This window comes from Pseudorca crassidens, chromosome 4 (genome assembly GCF_039906515.1).
Source record: "Pseudorca crassidens isolate mPseCra1 chromosome 4, mPseCra1.hap1, whole genome shotgun sequence".
NCBI lineage: Eukaryota > Metazoa > Chordata > Mammalia > Artiodactyla > Delphinidae > Pseudorca > Pseudorca crassidens.
The window spans coordinates 134,981,752-135,008,042 of record NC_090299.1 but is presented as its reverse complement, the minus strand read 5'-3'; the positions used below and the strand labels follow the sequence as shown (position 1 = coordinate 135,008,042).

General features: G+C 39.0%; 1 protein-coding gene across 3 annotated transcripts in view; it reads right to left on the bottom strand.

The window, feature by feature from the left end:
- The window catches only part of MANBA (mannosidase beta), a 149,736-nt gene that overhangs the window by 49,802 nt on the left and 73,643 nt on the right, over window positions 1-26,291 (bottom strand). For all 3 annotated transcript variants that reach the window (XR_010943172.1, XR_010943171.1, XM_067736853.1), the window contains exons 13-14: window positions 19,527-19,691; window positions 2,756-2,900 (exon numbers count right to left, since the gene is read on the bottom strand). Coding sequence is in view for 1 of the 3 variants with exons in the window: in XM_067736853.1 (XP_067592954.1) it covers window positions 2,756-2,900; window positions 19,527-19,691 (310 nt within the window). In the remaining 2 variants the exon portion in view is untranslated. The remainder of the gene's footprint in view (window positions 1-2,755; window positions 2,901-19,526; window positions 19,692-26,291) is intronic.

Below are 26,291 nucleotides of genomic sequence, written 5' to 3'. Positions count from 1 at the left end.
GGATAAAGAAGATGTGGTATATATATATATTTATATATATATATATGCAATGGAATATTAATTGCCCATAAAAGTATGAAATTTTGCCATTTGCAACACATGGATGGACTTGGGGGGTATTATGCTTAGTGAAATAAGTCAGACAGAGAAAGACAAATACTCTATATGTTATCATTTATATGTGTAGTCTAAAAAATGAAACAAATGGATGAATAGAACAGAACAGAAACAGACTCACAGATATAGAGAACTATTGGTTACTCGTGGGGAGAGGGAAGGAGCAAAGTGCAACATAGGGACAGCAGATTAAGAAGTACAAAGGACTATGTATAAAATAAATAAGCTACAAGGCTATACTGTAGAGCACAGGGAATATAGCCAATATTCTATAATAACTTGCAATGGAGTATAATCTATAAAATTTTGAATCACTATATTGTACGCCTGAAACTAATATTGTAGATCAACTATACCTCAATAAAAATAGATAAATAATAAATTAAATTAAATATTTTTTTAAAAAAATAAACTTACTTAGAACTCAAAGTCTCCTTTTCCCATAGGCACAAAATCCTCTGAGTGAAACAAAGCAACCACAATCACAAATACGGCTGGTAAGTTCAGACTGGGGGGAACACCCAAACACATGACGATTAATGACAATTCCTCAAATACAATTAGGAGCTATCAAGAACCTGCAGAATCCGGTGCCCTGTTGGCATCTCTGGTATGCTAAACCCACAAACCAAAAAACATTTCAACATGCCTCTATTTCAGAAAGAAGATCCTTCTCCACAAAACACTGCATCACCAGACAGCTTCAGAGAAAGGTATGCAGTGAGAGGGAGAGAGAGAGAGAGCAGGGGGTGAGAGAGTAAGATGAGGGAAAGCGGGTGGGAGAGAGGGGAAGAGAGAATGGGGGAGCACTTCTAGAATTCACCCGTGCAAGCTGTTGAGATGAAGGAACACGGTTTTGAGGTTCAGCTAGAACTAATTTCTTTAGGTTTTGCAAAAGTTCAACTCTCCAGCACTTCAATTCCAACTCTTAGTATTTCCCCTTAAAAATAACAATGAGAGGGCTTCCCCGGTGGCGCAGTGGTTGAGAGTCCGCCTGCCGATGCAGGGCACGCGGGTTCGTGCCTGGGTCCGGGAAGATCCCACATGCTGCAGAGCGGCTGGGCCCGTGAGCCATGGCCGCTGAGCCTGCGCGTCCGGAGCCTGTGCTCCGCAACGGGAGAGGCCGCAACAGTGAGAGGCCCGCGTACCGCAAAAACAAAAATAAATAAATAACAATGAGAGGGGAAGGGTGGAGAGGCCTTTCCAATTAGATCTATGAAATGAACTAGAACTTATATTTGGAAAGTTTTCTGATAAATGGAAAATGGCTTGGACCTGAGATAACTTACGCACTCTCACGTGTGGCATCCATTACAGGAGAAAGACTTCAAATGCGTGGTTGCAGCAATCAAGGCCACAAACAAAAGACATTCAAGAGAACAGCAGTTGGAGCAAAAGGTCTCAGTGATACATACCTTAGTTCCTAAACGGTGACACCCCCAGGAGGTGGTGACCCTCTCCTCGAATGCACTGTCCTCCCAGAGTTTAGAAGGCAGACAAATTCTTACGCTGCCATCATACTCTGAACTCCTTTCCGAAGAACGTAGGGTCATTTACGGGAAGAGTTACAAAGCCTGGGCTCTCCCATTTCTTGAACCGAGCTCAGCTTCAGAAGACCACCGCCGCATCCGCAGACAGGAAGCAGGGTCAGGCTCCAAGTGTCTCTGAACAACATCTCTTTCTCCGGTTTAAGCGTCCCAGAAAGGCTATTCCCCTAGCGTCTACCCCCTGACTCTCATTAAATACTCTTTTCTCTGGTTGGTGTAGATAAAGAGTTTGATCAGGAAAACCTGATCAAGACTGCCGTTCCCTGCAGAGGTGATGAGCACTGATTCAAAGCACGTGGGGAAGGAACTCTGTGATCTGCATTCTCAGCTTGGTTAAGAGCCTCACCCAGCAAAATGGCCTCCTTACTTTATGGCCTTGCCTCATTTTTGACCCCAAACTTTTGTTCATATCATTAACTGAACTTGGCTTCAAATCACCTCTTAGTGAAGGCCAACATTCATTATTACGCCTTAATTCTTTTTAATGCACCAAAATAGATGAAATAATTCAAACTGCAAGTACCATGTCAGCCATCTCACCTGTTCCTCGTTGAACAGACAGGGTCACCTGATAACCCTTCTTACGTGGATTTCTCACTCAATTCCCTTTCCCCCAAGAGATCAACAGGGCAAAAGAAAGATGACCTGACAGACTTGAAGGGGAGTCAGGAAAGGGACATTTTAACACTCAGCTGGGCCAAACTTTCCTGTGGTTGGATTCTCCTAAACAGAAGAAGGGGTGCTTATGTCAATCTCCTTTTGCCCTGGAAAGTCCTCTTAAGTAAATTCAAAATTCTAAGCAACAATCAGAAGACACATGGCTGAGATCTTCATGCATGAATCTTTCCCTTCCTTCGCCTGCTTTTGCGACTGCACAGCTCAGAACTCGTAGTAAGGTGGCCTCTAAGGCTCCTGGAAAGACTGTGAAGGTGGGAGAGGAGGCCGCAGCTCCGAGGCCAGCGGCTGGACAGCCTCCTCTCCCTGGAGTCCTGCTTGGGTTCATCTGACCCTTCCAGCTCTGTGCTCTCTCAGTGCCTCTCCCCACAGGTATGGCTTTCTCTCACTCCCACAAAGAACACTGAAACACTTACCTAGAGAAGACCAGGAAGGAGCCTGCCAGATGTCATTCAACTGCCAATAAAGCACCCCCATGGTGTGCCCTTCTCCATGCACTATCTCGCTGCGACTGCGGCGGTAGAATTCAGTTTCTGTTTTGACACACTGGGCCTGCATCACCTGATTCAGGGGAAAACATTACAACACAGGTGTTTTTCAAATGAACTTATCTGCAAAACAGAAACAGACTCACAGATATAGAGAACAGACTTGTGGTTGCCAAGGGGCAGGGGGCGGGTTGAACTGGGAGTTTGGGACTAGCAGATGCAAACTACTATATATAGAATAAACAACAAGGCCCTACTGTATAGCACAGGGAACTATATTCTCTATCTTGTAATAAACCATAATGGAAAATATGAGAAAGAATATATATATATGTATAACTGAATCATGTTGCTGTACACCAGAAACTTACAACATTGTAAATCAACTACACTTCAACCTTAAAAAAACGGTTATTCAAAAAAAGAAGCTCAGTCCATTGCAAGATTTAAAAAAACACAGGTGTTTTTGCTTGAGGTAGGCTGTCTAGATCTGAGAAAATTATAGGCTTGAATAAATTTGGGAATTTCACTACCATTATATATACCATCATTATACTAGATCTGGAACCAACCCCTTAATATGAGAAGCTGTTGTCTATAGCAGCTGGGTTTGGGGAGAAGCTTGGTATTGGGCTTAACAATGGGTAATCAGGTAATCGTGGAAACAGGATGGTGTAAAAGGTTCTTTGCCAATGACAGTGGAGGCAATGATGGAAAACAAAGACTGTGATTCCAGAGCAAATGCTATATGCAGTCAAACACTAAGTTTTGGGCAGTGATGGGTTTTACTAACACTTTCGTGGCTATTAAGAAAATAGTTTATTAGAAAAAAATTCTATAGAAAAAGAACTATATTATGACTCTGATACTGTCAAATCCCTAACCCGTTTCTTCTAGTCAAGCAATTGTTTTTTATATGATGCCTTTTGATAATGTAAAACTTCTTATGAATGCAATTCCTTCGTTATAGCAGAACAGATGGTAAACTGCAACAAAGAGACAAGTAAATTTAGTTCTTATTTAAGAGGCATGAAAAAACTTCATGCAAGACCCTTAATTACTTAATTACCAAGGAGAACCTGGAGAGGCAGTCAGAGCTGCAAGGATTCCCCAGTCAGAGGAAAGGACGGCCTTAGAGTAGGGTCTGGATTTTCACAGAGGAGGAAAAAGAGGGATGCATATATGGCCTCTAGAAGACCAAGTTCAGATGCCTTCCTAAAACACTAGAAAAGCTCCAATGAAGCGAGACCTCTAGATCGAGGAGAGCTGGCTAGTGAGGAAGTCGCAGATGAAGTTACAACTTACATGAGGCACAGCTGTCAAACTCCAGAAGGGCAAAGGAGAAGAAATCACGGCCGTTCAATAAAAATTTAATAAACACTTACAGTGTGTGTTGCATGCTGGTAATGGTAAGCCCCACCCCCAGCAAAAAAGAGACAGCCCACCCTTGTGGAGCATATTGGCTTGTGTAGAAGACAGGCCTTAACCAAAGAATCACACAAATATATGGAAACTTTAAACAGTAATGAGAGCTAAGAAAGAGAGGTGTGTGATGTTAGGAGCCTGGATAGGAGGGAAAATGGGTCTAGCTGAGGAGGGAGATTGACCTCGAAGTACAGGAAAGAGAAAAAGAGAGAGGGCAGAACACCGCAGCCAGAGAGGACACATGTGGTGAAAGGAGAATGCACAGCAAAGAACTGAAAGAAGGCCAAGGCAGCCTGAACTCAGAAAGCCGGGAGCAATGGCAGCAAGGCTGGTGGGGATGCAGAGGCCAGACCTGGGAAGGTTTGGGATGTATCCTAAAGGCAACTGGAAGTCACAGGAAGCTTTTAAGCTAAAGGGTGAAGTGACCAGACTTGCATTTGCAACAGGCGCCTCTGACCACTGAAAGGAGTCAGGGGACTAGAGGGCATTCGGGGAGACCATTTAGAAATCTATTATAATCTTCTAGGCAAGAGATGATGTTAGCTGTGAGCAGGTAAAGAAATGCCCTTTCCATTCAGGAACCAGACCACTGGGAGCACAGCCGTAGTAACAGGCAGATAACACTCTAAAGAAAGTAAGAATCTCACGAACAGAGTGGCAAGGGTGCCAAGCTCAAAATGACCACAGGATACTCTCTGAATATATTAGTCTAGCACTAAGTCAAGGAGTGAAATACGAAAAATAGGCCTAAGACCTATGATCTTTAACAGTCAAGTTAATCTGCAGTTATGAGATAGGCTGGGACCTGGGACCCCTTACCAGAGTGCTTGCACCTGGACAAACGTCTCCTCAAGCAACAGAACGCAAAGAAACTATACAGGACTAAAACCAACTGCACACACGCACAGTGGGAGCAAATTATGAACAATAAGATACAAAAAGGCCACAAACCAACTGCCATTTCTGAGGTGTCAGCAGCAAAAGCAGGGTACTGCGCGTGATTCCTGCACGCAGCACCACCAAGGGGCGCGCAGACCACCTAAACTACACCTCCCAGCCAAGCCAGCAGTCCACCTCCAGCCTCACCCCCTTTAAGGAGCCAGGGAACCAACGGCACCTGTTACTTGTTTTCGCTCCCTCATGCTGCAGCACGAGTCCTGATAAAGTCTTGCCTGAAATTCTCCTCTGGCCTCTTATCAATTTCTATGGATTAAGAGTCCAAGGACCCGGGTGAGTAACAATTAGACTCAGGATCTCTAATCAAGTTCCTTCTAAAAATACCAATCTCGTCTGAACTAAAGAAGAAAGAGGATTTATCAACTTCTAGGCCTGGATACCTAGGCATAGAGAAATCAAGTCCCTTGATTAAGCGTTCACATGTTTGTCGAGTTATTGTACAAAATCAGTGTTGTGGAGCGATTTCTAGAAAGTTCAGTGAACATAAAGCAGCCAATTGAAATCTTAGTAGAAACAGATCTGAGGGTAGCACCAATTATCAACGCATGCCCATTAGAGATTTAACCTCACATCAGCATGGGAAGTAACCTTTGTATTTGTTTTTAAAATTTGATAATATCTGAACTTATTTAAATCACCTCAGCCCCCAAATAACGTCCCCACCAACCAAGCTAAAATTGGCCCATGGGCACAAAATCAAGCCAGCCACAGTCCCTACCCTGCAGCACACACACCCGAGGCACTGAACAACAAGAAGTCTCTGTTCTCATCCTGAGATTCCTGAAAAATCGGCGAAGTCTTTATGGACGGTGTGTAAAGGGATCACAGGAGGAGAGGATGAGGAAGCCCTCATCACACCAATAAGGAACACACGGGGAGAGGTATTCTGATCACCAGACACTCCAGAGGTGCTAGCCCAGCCCTGACAGGCCAAGCACGGGCATCAAATGGCGACCACCATGGACACTCCACTTTGGGTGTCGGCCAACAATTCTGGAACTTCCAGGATCTGAAGTATCTCCAAAGCCTGGGCCATTCCTGATACACCAAGGAAGCCAAAGGACCTGCAATATTCTGCTATGGGACTTGGTTCAGCGTGGACCCACAAGTAGAATGGAGGGAGGGGCGTCACTCAAGAAGTTTGGGACTGGAACCTGTTTCCTTGGATCCAGATTTATAAAACAGGGTGAATAGGAGAAAAGTACAAATCGTAATTTTGAGGTGGGGAACAAAACACCAGTGTATACCAGAGTAGGAAATTAAGTCATCTCTTTCAGGCAAAAACAAAAACTTCTAGGACAAAGCCATATCTATTGAAACAGTCATGCTTGTGCTCAGTTGGATCTAATCCAAAGGACAATTAGATATTTTACTGATGGGCTTGGTAGAGGTGACCTGCATTTTCTTCACGGTGAATTTAAGCTTCTTTTCAGGGGGAAAACGTCTGATGAGTGGCAAATTTTTTACAACGCTCCAAATTCCTGCCTGATCTTTGTTAACATATACTGTAACTCATATACGTTTATAATTTTGTATTCTGACTTAATTTTCTGTACTCTGACTTAATTTTCACATGTGTACATTTCCATGTGATGCCCTGGCATTTTCTATATATCTCTGTGCTCTAAATGGTTCCACAGTTATACCATAGTTTGATGAATCATTCTCCAATAATTTTTCAGCATTTGAATGGTTTGCAGATTTTTTCTTTAAATACAAGAGCAAAGAACATTTTATGTCCAAATTAATTTCTTTGCCTCTTCTGTTGTCTCTTTTGATAATAATATATGACACATTTTAAAGTCCTTGTTGCATGTTGCTATATTAGGTTCCAGTCAAGAGGCTGCCATAAACTGCTAGCCTCCAGGCAGAACTCAGCCCCACGCAGGTTTTAATTGGCACAGAGCGGGTACTTTTTGTTTCTTCTTGTTGTCGTTTAATGTCTTAAGTCAGGGCCTGTATGCTCCATTTTGCCACAATCCCCAATATTCAGACTCTCATCCATTTAAATTACCCGCCTCGTCCCTACAAACATTTGAGTTTTCAGTCCCTGAACTATTTCAATTCTCAGAACTACCTGCAAAAAATATTTAAAATATTTATTTCTGTATATCTATTCTAACAATTTCCCAGCTGTAATTTTTTTTTTTTTGTGGTACATGGGCCTCTCACTGCTGTGGCCTCTCCTGTTGCAGAGCACAGGCTCCAGACGCACAGGCTCAGCGGCCATGGCTCACGGGCCTAGCCGCTCCACGGCATGTGGGATCCTCCCGGACCGGGGCACGAACCCGCGTCCCCTGCATCGGCAGGCGGATTCTCAAGCACTGCGCCACCAGGGAAGCCCTCCTAGCTGTAATTTGCCTTTTCTGGTTTAACAGGTAAACATTAGCAATCCTTTTAAACTTAAAAAATTTTTTAAGGCAAGCAGGACTCCTAAGCCTTGCTAGGAATGAAAGGAAAAGAGCACTAGGCAAGCTCTAGCTAGTAGCCTATCACACCTGAATTTAGTGTGAAAGTGATAACCAAGGCTCTTCAGCGCTCCGGGTTCTGGCACGTGCACCACGCAGTACCCTCCACAGGCAGATGGTGCCACGCCTATAACATGGATCTAGGTTTATCCAAACCAGTGGGTGCTAGTTAGGGCTAAGGAATGGCACCTCTGTTCATAAAAATGCAGAAGCCCACTATCCATCTTAAAGGGAAAATGTACAGTCCTACTTCCCTGGGGAAAAAAAAATCTCTGCAGCTGCCTCTTTCCCTTTAAAAACTGTACCTGTATTTATAGATTCATGCATCTTTTCCTAAAGAAAGCAATCTTTCTATATGAGAAGGATAAATGCTTAGTCATTTCCTAGGTTACTCAGTCCCACTGTTAGCAGACAAATCTAATTTTAGTTCCAAAATATGCCTGTTTTCAGCAGCTTGCTTGATTACACTTATGAAATCAGTCCCCTTAGAGAAACATGGTATGGGAAAAAGAAATTGGACCAGGACACCAAGACCTAGGTTCCAATTCTAGCTCTGCCACTGTGATGAAGGTTGCTGTCTACAAACACCCATTCTCCCCTTCCTCCAGAGTGATAAGAGTTGTAGCTGGGCTACATGCTCAGAACCACACCCTCTACCCTTGGAACTAGGAGAAGCCATGTGATAAGTTCTCCTGATACGATGGTATTTATATACTTTATTTACTTAAAATTATCCTGACAATAAGAACCTTCCAATAAAGCCATTTTTTAACTGGATATAATTCATACTATACAATTCACTCCTTTACAATTTATAATTCACTGGTTTTTAGTGTAGTCACAGGTTGTGCAACTCACCACTACCTCATTCCAGAATGTTTTCATCATCAGCCTCTAAAATCTGAACTGGTTCGTCTGTCCCTGCTCATTCTTCTCTCTCCTCTGCTTCTGGAAGCCACTCATCTACATTGTCTCTACGGATTTGCCTAGTCTGGACATTTCACATAAGTGGAATAATACAATGTATAGCCTTTTGTGACTGGCTTCCTTCAGTTAGCCTAAAGTTTTCAAGGTTCACCCATGTTGTATTATGTACCAGTATTTCAAACCTTTTTATTCTGCTGAATACATTTCATTGTATAGATATGCCACATTTTGTTTATCCACTTATTGGCTGATAAACATTTGGATTGTTTTAACTTTTTGGCTATTATGAACATTTATACACAACTTTTTGTGTGAACATGTTTTCAATTTTCTTGGCTATACACCTAAGAGTAGAATTTCTGTGTCCTATGGTAACTGTTTAACTTTTTAAGAAACTGACAAACTTTTCCACAGTAGCTGTACCATTTTACATTCCCACCAGCAACATCTGAGGTTTCTAACTTCTCCACATCCTTACTGTGACGGTTAACTTTATGTGTGAACTTGACTGGGTTAAGGGATGCCTACACGGCTGGTAAACACTATTTCTGGGTGTGTCTGTGGGGATGTTTTTGGTGATTCAATAGACTGAGTAAAGAAGGTCCGTCCTCACCAGTGTGTGAGCATCATCAAGTTGGTTGATGGCCTGAATCAAACAAAAGGGGAGGAAGGGTGAATTCTCTCTCTCTTCTTGAGCTGGGACACAGCTTCTTTTACCCTCCGACACTGGAGCTCCTGGTTCTTGGGCCCTGGAACTCTGGGACTTACACCAATGGCCCCTCAGTTCTCAGGCCTCAAGACTCAAACTGAATTATACCACCGGCTTTCCTGGTTCTCCTTCTTGCAGATGGCAGACTGTAGGATTTCTCGGCCTCTGTAATCATTTCAGCCAATTCCTATAACAACTTTCCTCTTTTATATGTCTACATATATCATATTGGTTCTGCTTCTCTGGAGAATCCTGACCAATACACTTACCAATACTTGTTATTTTCTTTTTTTTTTTTAATTCTAGATATCCTAGTGGACATGAGTGGTATCTCATGTGGTTTTGATTTGCACTTCCCTAGTGACTAATAATGTGCATCTTTTCATGTACCTATTGGTCATTTTCTTTGGAGAAATGTCTCTTCAAATCTTTTGCCCATTTGTAAATTAGGTTGTCTTCATTATTGAGTTGTAAGCGTTCTTAATATATTCTGGACATTAGATCCTTATTAGACATATGACTCGCAAATTTTTTCTCCCATCCTGTGGGTTATCTTTTCACTTTTGTGATAGTGTCCTTTGACACACAAAAGTTTTTAATTTTGAGGAAGTCCAATTTATTTTTTTCTTCGGTTGCTTGTGCTTTGGTGTCATGTCTAAGAAACTGTTACCTAATCAAACTTCACAAAGATTTACACCTATGTTTTCTTCTAAGAGTTTCATACATTTGGATCTTTAATCCATTTTAATTTTTGTATACGGTGTGAGGTAGAGGTCCAAATTCATTCTCCGACATGTGTACATTCAGTTATTCTAGCACGATTTGTTCAAAACACTATTCTTTCTCCATTTTATTGTCTTGGCACCCTTGTAGAAAATCAATTGACCATAGATGTATGTGTTTATTTCTGGACTCTCAAGTCTTTTTAATCAATCTGTATGTCTGTCCTTATGCCAGTACCACACTGCCTTGATTACTATAGCTTTGTAGTAAGTTTTAAAAGCAGGAAGTGTTTTAAACTTGTTCTTCTTTTTCAAGATTGTTTTGACTATTCTTAGTGCCTTGCATTTCTATATAAATTTTAGGATCACTTTGCCCATTTCTCCAAAGATGGTAGTAGGAATTTTGATAGGAGCTGTGTTGAATCTGTAGATCAATTTGGGGAGTTCTGCTACCTGCGATCTGACACAATATTAAGTCTTCCAATCCATGAACACAGAATGTCTTTCCATTTCCTTAATTTCCATCAGTAATGTTTTGTAGTTTTCAGTGTGCAAGTCTTATGTCTCTTTAGTTTAAATATGTTCCAAAGTATTATATACTTTCTGATATTATTGTTCACTTAAGTTCATTTTCAAACTTTTTATTGCTTAAAATACAACTGATATTTGTATATTGATCCTATATCAATAGGACTTTAGCAAAGTTGCTAAATTCTTAGTTCTAATAGGTTTCTAGGTAGATTTTTTATGGTTTTCTATATATAAGATCATTCATCAGCAGATATCGTTTTACTTCTTTCTTTCCAATCTGGATGCCTTTTATTTCATTTTCTTGCCTAATTGTGCTGACTAGAATCTCCAGTACAATGCTGAATAGAAGTGACAAGAGCAGGCATCCTTGTCTTGTTCCTGATCTTAGGGGGAAAACTCTCTTTCTTTCACTATTAAATATCATATTAGCTATGGGTTCTTCACAGATGCTCTTTTTCAGGTCAAGGAAGCTCCTTTCTATTCCTAGTTTGTTGAATTTTCTTATCATGAAAGGGTGTTGGATTTGGGCTAGTGATTTTTCTTCATCTATTGAGATTATCATGTAGTTGTTTTTCCTTTATTCTATTAATATGGTGTATTACATTGATTGACATTCATATGTTGAACCAGCCCTGCATTCCTGAGACAAATCCCACTTGACTGTGATAATATAAACCTTTTTATATGCTGCTGGATTTGGATTATTATTTCGCTGAAGACTTCCTTCTGTCTATATTCATAAGGGATATTGGTCTGTAGTGTACTTTTCTTGATATGTCTTTGTCCAGTTTTAGTATCAGGATAACAATGCCTTCACAGAATGAGTTAAGAAGTGATTTTACCTCTTCTATTTTTTTGAAGAGTTTGTGAAGGGTTGTGTTAATTCTTCCTTAAATGTTTTTTAGAATTCACTAGTGAAGCCATCTTTGAGGGAAGTTTTTGAATTACTAACTCAATCTCTTTAGTTGTTAAAGGCCTATTCATATTGTCTATTTCTTCTTGAGTCAGGTTTCATAGTTTGTGTCTTTCTAGGAATTTGTCCATTTCATTTAGGATATATCACTTGTCACAGAATTGTTTACAGCATTCCCTTATCACCCTTTTTATTTCTGTAAGGTCAATAGTAATGTTCCCTCTTTCATTCCTGATTTAGTAAATTGAGTCTCCTCTCTTATTTTCTTGGCCAAGCTAGCTAAATGTTTTTCAATTTTGTTGATCTTTTCGAAGAATTAACTTTTGGCTTTGTTCATATTCTCTATTGTGCCAAATTTCTGAAGTCTTCTTTACTTAACTGTTAAAAATGGATGTTATAATTCAACCAACCACCTCAGTAGTTATAGAATTTCCCTTATCTCAATTGCGAAGAGATTTAATATTATAGTTTTAAAAGCAGAAACCTGCTCCGTTCATTGCCCTGAGAACTTGGGAAAAATACTTAACCTTTCTGAGCCTCTGTTTCCTCATGTCTAAAATGGAAACAGTAACAGAGATGTCTAGAGATGTTAGATTACATGAGAAGGTATACAAGGCACCTTCCTGCCCCAGGGCCGGGTGTCTGAGTAGACACGCAAAGAATGCTAATTGTCTGTTTGACTGTTAAATTACGTGAAGCATATAAACATAATACACTAGTGTATAATATACGATGTTACTAATCTTACCTTCATTCCCCTCCTTTACCCACCCTACCCCCAACTTACAAGCTCAGCATGGCCTGGATCCCCATCACATCTCAGTGCTGTTTACCAAACAAGACACTGTTCCAGGGTAGCAGGTGTCATCAACACCTGAGCCTACAGCAGAGCCTGCTTTTTTTTTCTTAGTTCTTATGATCAAGTAACTTGCAACATGGGTAGATAAAATGGATCCCTAAAGACTCTGAGTCTCTCAAGGACATCCCAAACTTCTAGCCCTCATTACATGCTCAACAAATATGTGAAGAATAAATGAAAGCACTAGAGGGGGCTATAAGCTAAGGGGTTAGTAACGACTGTCCGTAGCCCAGCTTCCTCTCTAGGACGCTGGCAACAGATTTGTTAGTGTAGACAGTCCTCAAACTAAGCAGCGAGGTCTTTGTGACACAGCTGAAGAGACTGTGCTTACAGACCTACTAGAGAATGGACTTGAGGATATGGGGAGGGGGAAGGGTAAGCTGTGACAAAGCGAGAGAGAGGATATACACTACCAAACGTAAGGTAGATAGCTAGTGGGAAGCAGCCGCATAGCACAGGGAGATCAGCTCGGTGCTTTGTGACCGCCTGGAGGGGTGGGATAGGGAGGGTGGGAGGGAGGGAGACGCAAGAGGGAAGAGATATGGGGACATATGTATATGTATAACTGATTCACTTTGTTATAAAGCAGAAACTAACACACCATTGTAAAGCAATTATACTCCAATAAAGAAGTAAAAAAAAAAAAAAAGAGCGTGCCTAGGTATGTAGGTTATTTGGAATACAATACAACAGGTTAAAGTAGGAGAATGAAAGGTGGGGCAAGATTATTTTGGAATATTAGAAGAATTAAAGAGGTAAGAGCCTAAGTGATACCTTTGTGGTTGTAAGATAAAGAGAAGCTAGGGAAGGATCTAAATGTAAAGAAACTTACTGCACAGCTTTCTCTGCCAAGATTTTTCTGAAAGTTGCACACAAAATAAATTGCTTAACAGAATGTCTTAAAAAGTGGCACACAGGCAAGTTCTTCAGAACAGTATGACAGATTATGAGAACAAGATCAGGGGCTGGGAGTGGGAACAGAGAAAATGGACCAAAGAAAGGTTTTACTTCTTATACACAGGTGAAAGATGATTGTTCTAATATCAAAGTAGTAAGGGGAAGAAAACTTGTTACCCTAACATTTCCTGTCTGTACTCAGTCAGGAAAGTCCAACACGGAAAACAAACAACAAAAGAAATCATAATTCTGATTTCTTTCATCTCAGATCCCATCTAGTATATCAAGAAGTCCCAAGATAGAATCAACAAGGACAAGTCCAATTCCCAGCCAATGCCTGATAGGACGCTCATGCTTAAAGGATCAGACAAAAGCCGTCACCAACAAAAACCGCCAATAAATAATCCCACTTCTACACCAGCTCCTGACTGTGTACCTCTGATGCTCATGAGTTCAGAAAGAACAATTATTTCTGTTAGTTCTTTGAATGCGGTTTGGGGAAGTAGAATAAAGTAATGGTAGGGCTTCCCTGGTGGCGCAGTGGTTGAGAGTCTGCCTGCCGATGCAGGGAACGCGGGTTCGTGCCCCGGTCCGGGAGGATCCCACATGCCGCGGAGCGGCTGGGCCCGTGAGCCATGGCCGCTGAGCCTGCGCGTCCGGAGCCTGTGTTCCGCAACGGGAGAGGCCACAACAGTGAGAGGCCCACGTACCGCAAAAAAAAAAAAAAAAAAAAAAAAGTAACGGTAATAAAACGAACAGCCGGGAGGAGAAAAGCCAGCAGGAAAAACAACAGCTGAAAAGGTTCACACATGCACACGTGTGTGCAAATAAGGATCATCCTATTTCATGTATCAAAACTGAGACACTTTTATAGAATATTGGCTACAAAAAACTAATAAGGATGAACTGCAACACTTTAAAAGGAACAGATATCAACAGAATCCTTAAACTTGTATTCTGTGAGGTAAGTTTATAAATTACATATTACATAGGAAAAACTTCCTGAATTGATAATATTATAGTTGAAAATTTTAAATTCTCATCAGTTTATCACCTTCCAAAAAAAGAGTCTTTTAGCTGACAGTTTTCTGTTTCAACTTCCATCCAGGGTTTTGTGTTTTCATACAGGAGAAAACTGATGAGAGTGAGCGTGAGTTTGTATAAAAACTGGTACATTCTCAGAGGCTAAGATGCAAAAATTAAAATGTGATGTTTAACACATTACTGCAGATCATATGATTGGGAATAGGCTCTTACCTTCTCTCTCAGAACTTGAAACAAGTTTAGCAAAAATATCACACAAATAAGCAGTGGTTCTCAAATAGTCTTAATGTGTGTGTATTCACAGGTTCATGAAATATAATAAAAATATAAAAATAATTTAATATTAATTTCATTTAACTTTAATGAATTTTCCCCAACTCTAATATTAAAAACATTAAAAGAACTTAAATATTAATGGCAAAAGTTACTGGTTTCCCTATCTATTAAAAATTTTTGTTTTATTTTTACATATCTAGCATTTACAACTAAAGTACATTTTTATAAGAACTGGCATCTTGATGTATATGGGTCTGAAATGATACTTCATCTTTGATTTTTAATTTGAATTAATAAGACCATGATAGGTTTTTTTTTTTTAATTTTACTTTTAAACCATTTTAGTGTGCTATTATATCTGTTCTAGTACTCTGAGTCACTTTGGTTTTAAAAACTACCTATTTATTTATGGTACCATGTCAAGAATTTCTTAATGTTAAAAAATACTGTATGTATGTGACGACGTAACAAACCAGAACAGTTCCTAGATCGGGGAGGGTTAGCATTTACTAAGAGGGCAAGAAGAATTGAACTTTGTACTTCAAAAGGAGATTTTGGTTTTATGAGGTGCTGGTCATATAAGTTGTTTATTTTTATTTCATCAAAGCCTGGCAGGTGTTTGCATTCCAATTTACCTTACAGGGAAGCTTCTTTTCTAAACATTAGTTTTTAAAATGGGTGATGAATTAATTCCACAGGAAATGACATTATAAACATTAGTTTTCCTTTGAGATAAAATAATACAAGCCAAACTTTCTGAAGTTAAGGGTGATGCATAATATTACAATTTGTTGTATGTTGTGTTTGTAAAGGTTCCCTAAAGTATTAAAATTCAGGCAATTTGTGTAAATTGCAAAAGCAGAAACTGTGATGTTTGCTTAGTAGTATGTTGTGTTAGAATTCTTTTTTGAGGTGTATGTTATACACATAGCAAACTATTATTCAGACTTGCTCATCCTGTATTTTTTAAATAGGAGATACAGCATCCCAAGTCATTTTTAGTTCAGTTAGCCTACAAAGACTTCATCTCTCTCCCCAAATTCTCTCTTTCAAGCCTTCTTTGTCATCTACGTGCAGTTAAGGTGGAAATGTTTACAGACTTTAGTTTGTAAACTAAAAGTGAACTTAATTTCCATTGTGCCCTTACATCCACCATTGGCAGTAGCCAAAGCTAGCTTTATAGTCTAACAGGAGAGACCATGTTCTGCCATGATGAACCGTGGTGCTGCCAGTGGAGTTTTTTCCCCTTTTGATGGTTTTACTTAAGCTACTAAATGGATATACACAAGCAGTTGAGTTTACACTAAAACTATGAAATGGTATTTCCCGTCTATGTCCGTGCCTCTTCAAACTTGGATGTGTGGGTTTTTTTAATCATTTTTCACTTCCTTGTCAACCTCTTATAGTGTTCTAATGATGAGAGGGATTCAAATAAAACTAAATACCTTTGAATATCCCTTCCCCTCTCACACACTGAAGGCTGTGGAGGAACTAGACTATTTCCTGTTGCCAAGACATGCTTAGACACCAGAGTTTTCTTTACTCGGTGGCATGCTACCCCCGGCCTCACCCACACCACCTAATTTAAGAGGGTCCCGACCTCAACCTCTACTGAGACGTAAAGGTAAACTCTCCTCCCTCCAGGTTTTTTGAGCAGTTTTTTGGCATTTCACCAGTAGCCCTCCTTTTTACATGTGCTGTTGTAAACTTCTTAAGGACAGGGATGACGTCTTGGTGATTTTTGTGCTTCCACCTCAACCCTGGCAGCTAGCCCACTGTCTGGAACAAATCAGGTGTTTAATGTCTGTCAAACTAAATGGAATAAAGGGTTTCTACTAGCAACAGCATTTCTCACGCCTCAGTTGTGTAAGCTGGTTGTTTGTGTTTGGTTTCCTCTGTAAATATGTATGTTTATCACCCACCCAATAATTTAAATTATTTTTTTAAGTTTTGTTTTCTTTCCTTCAGATACTACCCCATGGCCAATTAGCTCTAGAAAATGTAGTTGCCGCCAATGAAATGATTATCCCAAACTCTGCCCCTGGTTATACTTCGCCAAACTGAAATTTGAATTTTCTCAATAAATTGGTCATGTCTGAAAAAATATATAAATTGTAAACATTAAGATAAAAATACTATCCAAGATTCAGGTCAATATTTTCTTTAAAAGTTAAACATAAATTTATCATATAGGGCTTCCCTGGTGGCACAGTGGTTGAGAGTCCGCCTGCTGATGCAGGGGACACGGGTTCGTGCCCCTGTCTGGGAAGATCCCACATGCTGCGGAGCGGCCCGTGAGCTACGGCCGCTGAGCCTGCGCGTCCGGAGCCTGTGCTCCGCAACGGGAGAGGCCACAGCAGTGAGAGGCCTGCGTACCGCAAAAAAAAAAAAACAAAAAAAATTTATCATATAGCTCAGCAATTTCACTCATATATTTCTACTCAAGAGGAATGAAAATATAGGTACAAAGACGTGTATGCAAATATTCATAGCAGTGTTATTCATAATAGTCAAAAACTGGAAATAATCCAAATGTCCATCAACTGATGAATAGATAAGTAAAACATGATATAGCCACACAACAGAATATTACTTAGCAAGAAAGAGAAATGAAGCACAGATATATGGCTATAACATGGAAGAACTTCAAAAACATTATGCTTGGTGAAAGAAGCCACATACCAAAGATCACATATTATATGATTCCAGTTATATGAAATGTTGAGACAAGTAAAATCTATAGAAACAGAAAGCAAATTAATGTTTGCCTGGGACTGAAAGTGAGAAAGGAGAGTGATTACAAATGGGCAAGAGGGGGGACTTCCCTGGTGGCGCAGTGGTTAAGAATCCGCCTGCCAATGCAGGGGACACAGGCTCGAACCCTGGTCCGGGAAGATCCCACATGCCACAGAGCAACTAAGCCCGTGCACCACAACTACTGAGCCTGTGCACCACAACTACAGATCCTGTGTGCCACAACTAATAAAGCCCATCTGCCTAGAGCCCGTGCTCCGCAACAAGAGAAGCCACCGCAATGAGAAGCCTGTGCACTGCAATGAAGAGTAGCCCCCGCTCGCCGTAACTAGAGAAAGCCCGTGCGCAGCAATGAAGACCCAATGCAGCCAAAAATTTAAACATTAATAAATAAATAAATAAATTTATTTTTAAAAAATGGGCAAGAGGGATCTTTTTGGAGTGTCAGAAGTGATCGAAAGTTGTATTATGGTGATGGTCGCATGACTCAATAAATATACTAAAAATCACTTGATTGTACACTTAAAACAAGTGAATTTTATGGCATGTCAATTATATGTCAGTAGAGCTGCTTAAAAATAATCTACTAAGGTACACAATATAATATGAACAGATCTTAAGTGTACAACTCAGTGAATTTTAACATATGTATACACCCATGTAACCAGTACCCAGATCAAGATACAAAACTTTTTTAGCAGGCCAGAGCTTCCTTGTACCCTTTCCTAATCAGAATGCACCATCTTCCTCCACAAGAGTGGTTACCATTAACTTGTTCTATATCATCTGGATTCATTTTGTCTATAGTGAAACTACAATGTTTCTTTTGCTCAACATAATGTCTACAATATTCTTCAAGGCTGAAGCTGATAGCAGTGGTTCATTCTTTTTTATTGTTGTGGAGTATTCCATTGTATAAATATTCCACAATTTGTTTGTAAATTCTTCTGTTAAAGAACATTTAGGTTGTTACCAGTTTGGGGCTATTATGAGTAAAGCTGCAATGAACATTATTTTAGATGTCTGTTGGCAGACGTATGCACTCCTTTTTCTTGGGTACCTAGCTAAGAGTAGAAATGCTGATTCATGAAGAAAGCAAATGTTTAACTTGGGTAGAAACTGCCATAAGATTTTCCAAACTGTTTAAACAAATTTCCACTCCTACTAACAATGTCTAAAAGTCCCAGCTGTCCCACCTCCTCACCAATAGTTGGTATTGTCAATCTTTCTAATTTTAGCCATTCTGCTAAAATTACATTGTGTACATAGTGTGTAGGAGTATCCCGGCATGGCTAATTTGCATTTCCTGGATTAAGAATGAAATTGAGCATATTTGCATAAACTTCCTGACCATCTGGTTATCTTCTCTGATGAAGTGCCTGTTCAAGGTTTTTGTCCATTTTTTAACAGGTTATCTGTCTTTTTTCTTATTGCTTTATAGAAGTTCTTTATTCTAAATACAAATCTTTTGTCAGACATATGTACTACAAATACTGTTCCCCAATCTGTGGCTTGCATTTTCTCTCTCTTAATGGTGCCTTTGATATACAAAAGTCCATAATTTTAATGAAGTCCAATTTATCATTATTTTCTTTCATAGTCTGTATTTTTTATGTTCTGTTTAAGAAATCATCTGTGTATGCCAAGGTCATGAAGCTATTCTCCTATGTTTTCTCCTAGAAACTTTATTGTATTACCTTTCCCAATTGAGTGTGTGATCACTAATCAAATTAATTTTTGTATATGGAGTCACAGTTCATTTATTTCCCATAAAGATACCCACTTGATATAGTACTGTTTATTGATAAGACTATCTTTTCCCACAGGATTGCAGTGGCATTGTGACCATAAATCAGGTGACTATATCATACATGAGTCTGTTTCTGGACTCCATTGTGTTCCATTGTCCCATTTTTTCCTTGGCAAATGCTACTGACTTAATTACTGAACCTTGATAGTAATCTTGAGCTAGGGAAGATTTTAATGCACAATTTGTTGTAGAACTTTGTGAGCTGTCCTTGTAAGAGAGACAAATGCCAAAAATTAACTATTTCAAGTCCTATATGTCATCAAATACCCATTCTGAAGCAGATAATTTTTTTTAATCAGCAAAATGAAAACCTGAATATTTTTCACCACAAAAGGCTTATAAAATCTACAGGATCTCTTTATGTTAACTGCAGGTAGCTGTTGAAGCCCAGAATAAAAATGGCTTACCTGAGTAAGGTAAATAGTGTCTTTGAACTTGCGTAATTGATCTGCACTTTGGGGGAGTTTGAAATGAAGCTCAGCCTGGTGAAGCATTTTATAGTTACCATCTGTGAAATGTTGTCTATGATGTGCAAATTTGCTTTCATAAGACCAGTCCTCTTTAGATGAAACCTTTCAAGTAAAGAATAAGAGGTTCAGATTGGGAAGTTAGGAGTGAAACTACTTTTCTCCATACTCCTGACAAACTTGAAAAGTACTACACACTGGAAAAGAGCTCGACGTTTGTTGTGACTCTAATTTCACACGTTTTTGCCATCATACTTGTTATTAGTGAAAGACTAGCCTTATTCAAACCTAGAAAGTTACATTTTGGTATTGCCATCAAAAGTCTTGTCTCATCAAAACATTTTTCTTGGGGCTTCCCTGGTGGCGCAGTGGTTAAGAATCCACCTGCCAATGCAGGGCACACAGGTTCGAGCCCTGGTCTGGGAAGATCCCACATGCTGTGGAACAACTAAGCCCATGCACCACAACTACTGAGCCTGCGCTCTAGAGCCTGCGAGCCACAACTATTGAAGCCCACGTGCCTAGAGCCTGTGCTCCGCAACAAGAGACGCCACTGCAATGGGAAGCCTGCGCACCGAAATGAAGAGGAATTCCCCCTCACCGCAACTAGAGAAAGCCCGTGCACAGTGAGGATCCAACGCAGCCAAATATAAATAAATAATTTTTTTAAAAAAAACCATTTTTCTTGTTTTTTTAAATATTTGTTATGTGCATTTTAAAAGGTCATTTTATCGAAGTAAATAAACTGTCAAAACTGAATAATGAACTGAAATCAACATTCTTTTAAAACTGTCAGTTCTTTAACAGTAATAAAATATCACTAGTAAAATGGTAAATGCTTAGCACTTGCTCATTTGCTTCTCAGTGATTACTAAATATATTTGATATATACACATGTTTAATTTTGATATAGTTGAAGATACAAACCAAACAATGATACTTCTTTCCCCTAATAATAAATCTTTTTTTTTTTAACTTACAGAATCTTTCTTTTCCTTTGAGAAGCTATCATCAGGTCAAGTAAAAAACAAAAATAAATAAATAAATAAACACAAATACCACACAGGTTAGTAGTGTACCTTCTACAGGAGAAAAAAAAAGCAATAATTCTGGCTTCTAGGCCCTATGATTTAATGAACTGTTAGCATTTGACAAAGATATAAGACAATTGCTGGCTACATCTGAAAATATCAGAGTTTTAATATCAGACACTTTGAAAAAACATATTCCACTCCACCCTCAAAAAACCATGAAAATTAGGAAGCTTAATAATCCCTGTTCATAAAATATGACTTAGAATTCTCAGTAATCATGCAATGCACAGACCAATCACCTTAAAAGGAAAAAGTTATTCTTTAGGAATTGATTTATACCAAAATATAAGCAACATACATTAGCCATATTTAATGTGGTAGTTTTTCCAAATTGTATTTAGTTTTCGAAAATGTTACCACCAGACAGTTTAGAGAACACCAATTACTTCTATTATTTATTTGAAACAGAGGTGTACTATTTACAGTCATCTTGTACACATTTGAGATGCGCAAACCTTTAGCAATAGTCTTCCCTTCTTTCCACGCTTCTTCCTTTTCAAAATCTGAAACACATCTCCTGGCCAGTCAGCCCTGTGGCTGCTAATAATTTGAATGTATCCCATAATCATAAAGCTGATCTGTTATGTGGGAAGCTTTCTACCTTCTGATAGCTGTGGTTTGAAATTCTTGTAAATTTCAGCTATAACAATGTTACCAGAGGAATTAAAAAGTGTCAGATAATGGGGCTTGCCTGGTGGCGCAGTGGTTGAGAGTCCGCCTGCCGATGCAGGGAACATGGGTTCATGCCCCCGGGCCAGGAAGATCCCACATGCTGCGGAGCGGCTAGGCCTGTGAGCCATGGCTGCTGAGCCTGCGCGTCCGGAGCCTGTTGCTCCGCAACGGGAGAGGCCACAACAGTGAGAGGCCCATGTACAGCAAAAAAAAGAAAGTGTCAGATAAGGCTCTAATTGCTTTAAGAATATTAACTCATTTAATCATCATAACAACCCCATGAGTGGGTACTATTATCACCCTATTTTACAGATGAGAAAACCAGGCACAGAAAGGTTAAGTAATTTGCCCAAGATCCAAAGCTAATTAGTGCAGTCTAGCTTCGTATAAACCATGTGACTAGCATTGCCTATATTAATAGTAACAATAGCTTACATTTTATGGGCTCATCACTACGTGTCAAGAACTGTGCTAAGTGTTTCAATGTATTAATTAACTTAATGTTTACACACCATCACATGCACACATGCATACCTGCATGTGCACACATGTACACAAATACTCCTTGAAGTATCTACTACTATTAACCCCAATTTACAGATGAGAACACTGAAATTCAAAAAGAATGAATAATCTTTTCAAGGCAGTATAGCTAGTGTGTGGAAGTTCTAGTATTCAAATCCTGATCTGTTCATTCCAAAACCCAATCTTTCTATTGCTGTATATTGATGATCACCTGTTGAAAATATGATTATTTTACGAAGAAGTAATGTATCCCAACCAGAGAAAGACATTTTAATATATTTGCTGAATGCATGAAAAAAAAAATGAAGATTTTACGTAAAGGTTTTCTTTTCCCAACACCTACTCAAATTCTCCACTAAGCAATGTAGTTCGAAAAGAGGCAACAATCAAATCAAGGGTTCATAATAAACAGGACTTATCTTTATCTTTCCCTATTTTAAAATATAGTGTTTAGCATCTTTGAATGTCATCGGGCATTTCACAAAAACATGGGAATTCCATTATTTTCGAGAGGTGAATAGAAATGCTTATAGATTTTTTTAAAAAAGGTTTAGCAATTCCTAACACTCATCTTCCTGAAATGTAGTGAAAAGAAAATAGATCAATTCTGGAGTCAGACAATAAGCCTGAATACAGATATGCTACTTACAATCTAGGGACATTGACTGAACTCTCACTATATATATATCAATATATATTGATTTCCCTCTGGGCCTCAGGGCTGGATTATTGTTAAATGATGTACCTGGTACAGAAATCTGCTCAGTAAATATTTTTGCTTCTTTCATTCCTTCTTTTCCATTCTCAGCACTTGTTCCTACCTGAGTCAGGATACTGAACTGCATCTTCTTTCACTTTGAAACAACAGTGTTCCCAAAAGATTGGGTCCACAATATGGGAGTAATAAAAAAACAAGGGGTAGAACTAAGGTTATGGCATTACTTATTAAAGTTAAAAATACAATATAACTTCAATGTAGAAGAACAGTTGTGTTCAGGTGGTGAGATTGAGGAAGATTTTTAAATTCTCTTAAAACTTTTTTTGTGGTTACTTCACACAAGTGATGCAGAAGGGGGAAAACTACACGATTATTTCAATAGATGAAGAAAAAGCATTTGACAAAAATCCAACACCCTTTTATGATACAAGCAGGCAACAAACTAGGAATAAAAGGGCATCTATGAAAAACCTACAGTTAATATCATACTAAATGATAAAAAGGCTTTTTCCCTAAAAACAGGAATCTCCCTGAGAAAAGGAGTGAGAAAAGGTTATCTGTTCTCACCACTTCTATACTGTACTGGAGGTTCTAACCAGGGCAATTAGGCAAGAAAAGTAAACAAAAGGCATCTAGATTGGAAAGGAAAAAGTAAAGTTACCTCTATCTGCAGATGACATGCTCTTATACATAAAGAATTCACACACACATAACCCAAAAAACAAAAAACCATTAGAGCTAATAAATGAGTTCTACAAGGTTGCAGAATATAAGTTCAATATACAAAAATCAATTGTATATTTAGACACTACAATAAACAATCTGAAAATAAAATTAAGAAAATAATTCCATTTACAATAGCACCAAAAAATATTTAGGAATAAATTTAACCAAAGAAGTATATGACTTATACACTGAAAACTACAAAATAGTATGAAAGAAATTAAAGATGACATCACATGTTCATGAATCAGAAGACTTAATATTGTTAAGATGGCAATTCTTTGCAAACTGATCTACAGATTCAACACAATCCCCATCAAAATCCCAGCTGACTTTTTTTTTTCCAGCTGACTTTTTTTTTTCCAGCTGACTTTTTTACAGAAACTAGCAAGGTGATCCTAAAATTCATACGGAAATGCAAGGCACCCAAAACAGTCAAAACAATCTTGGAAAGAGGAACAAGGTTGGAGAACTGACACATCCAGCTTTCAAAACTTACTACAACAGTATAATAATGATGACAGTGGATACTAATATAAAATAGACATACACAATGGAACAGAACTGAGAATCCAGAAATAAACATTAACATTTATGGTCAATTGATTTTTGACAAAAGGGTCAAGAGAATTCAATTAGGGAAAGAATAATGTTTTCAGAAATGGTGTTGGGACAATTGGCTGTCCAAAACTGGACATCTACCTCACACCATACAAAATAATTAACTCAAAATAGACCATGTAAGAGCTAAAACTAAAAGACAGCACAGGAGTAAACGTTTGTGATCTTAAGTTAGGCAATGGCTTCTTAGACACAACACCAAAGCACAAGCAATAAAAGAGAAGATTGATAAGTAGGGCTTCAAAATTTTAAATTTTGTGCTTTTGGGACTTCCCTGGTGGCACAGCAGTTAAGACTCCATGCTCTCAATGCAGGGGGCCCAGGTTTGATCCCTGGTCGGGAAACTAGATCCCACATGCATGCCACAACTAAGAGTTTGCATGCCACAAATAAGGAGCCCACGTGCCACACCAAGGAGTCCGCCTGCCGCAACTAAGGAGCCCACATGCCGCAACTAAGACCCGACGCAACCAAATAAATAAATAAATAAATAAAATTTTGTGCTTTAAATGACACTATCGAGTAAGTAAAAAGACAACCCACTAATAGGGAGAAAATGTTTGCAAATCATATCGCTATTTAAAAAAATACCACCTATATCATGGACATATAGATGATATGTTTTTTGTAAGCTCTGACAACAAACTCTTACAACCCGATAATAAAAAGACAATCCAATTAAAAAGTAGGCAAAGGATTTTTGCCTACTTTTTATTTCTCCAGATATTTTTCCAAGGAAGATATATAAAGAGCCAACAAGCACATAAAAAGATATTCAACATGATCAGCCATCAAATAAATACAAATTTCCTGTAAATGTAAATTTCCAGGAAATGTAAAAAAAAAAACAAAAATGGGGAATAACAAGTGTTGACGAGGATGTGGAGAAATTGAAACCCTTGTGCATTGCTGGTGGGAATGTAAAATGGTGCAGCCACTATGGAAAACAGTTTGGCAATTCCTTGGAATATTAAATATTAAACATAGAGTTACCATACGACACAGCAATTGCACTCCTAGGTATATACTTAATAGAATGGAAAACATATGTTCACACAAAAACAGGTACACAGATGTTAACAGCAGCATTATTCATAAGAGCCAAAAATGGGGAATAACACAAATGTATATCCACTGAAGAACGCATAAACAAAATGTGCTTTATCCATTCAATGGAATATTATTCAGCAATATAAAAGAAAGACATACTAGTTCATGATACAACATGGATGACTTTTGAGAACTTTATGCTGGGTGAAAGAAGCCATTCTCAAAAGATCACATATGTTATGATCCCAATTATAAGAAATGTACAGGACAGGCAAAAATACAGACACACAGAGCAGATTAGTGGTGCCTAGATCTGGGATGGGAGGGACAGAGAGAGCGGGGAGTGACTGCTAATACAGAGGGTACAGTTTCTTTGAGGTGATGTAAATATTCTAAAATTAGATCATGGTGATGGCTGCACAACTCTGTGAATATACTGAAAACCATTAAACTGTACACATTACATGAGTACATTGTATGGCCAGTGAGTTATGTCTCAATAAAGCTGTTAAAAAAAAAAAAAACACAAGTCTGAAACAATCCATCTACAAAACGGAATCTTTAGGAATAGAGAAAGTGAAGTGTCACACTGAAAATCAAATACACCAACATGAAGAAAACGGAAGAGGAGGAAGAAGGGGGAGAAAATAACACGATAACACGATAACACGATAACATCAGACAAAGGTTTATTTATCACATTCATTTCTCTTATTGTAGCAAACTATCCAGTTCTGAATATCTGTAAGTAATAAAACAGTTGCAGGACACATAGAAAGTAGTAAGTGAGAGTAATTTTCACATGTGATAATAACTCAGCCTTCAGTAATCACCGGCTTCCATTTAATTTTTGAATACTCTTGACGGAACATAATTAAAAGCAATATAGAAAAGTTATAATCCCCCAAATGATGACTACAAGAGTTTAGTACCCCAAAGGTTAAGGATAAAAAGTTCTTTTGTTTTTTTTGGTACGCGGGCCTCTCACTGTTGTGGCCTCTCCCGTTGCGGAGCACAGGCTCCGGACGCGCAGGCTCAGCGGCCATGGCTCACGGGCCCAGCCGCTCCGCGGCACGTGGGATCTTCCCGGACCAGGGCACGAACCCGTGTCCCCTGCATCGGTAGGCGGACTCTCGACCACTGCGCCACCAGGGAAGCCCTAAAAAGTTCTTTTCTATTACTTCTTCCTACACTTCCATTTAAATAAGAAGTAGGTTTCATTTGACTTTCTGAACCACTGTTAAGGAAGTGACATACACCCATGGCCTACCATTCTGAATCACTGGGAAATCAAAGATGGCT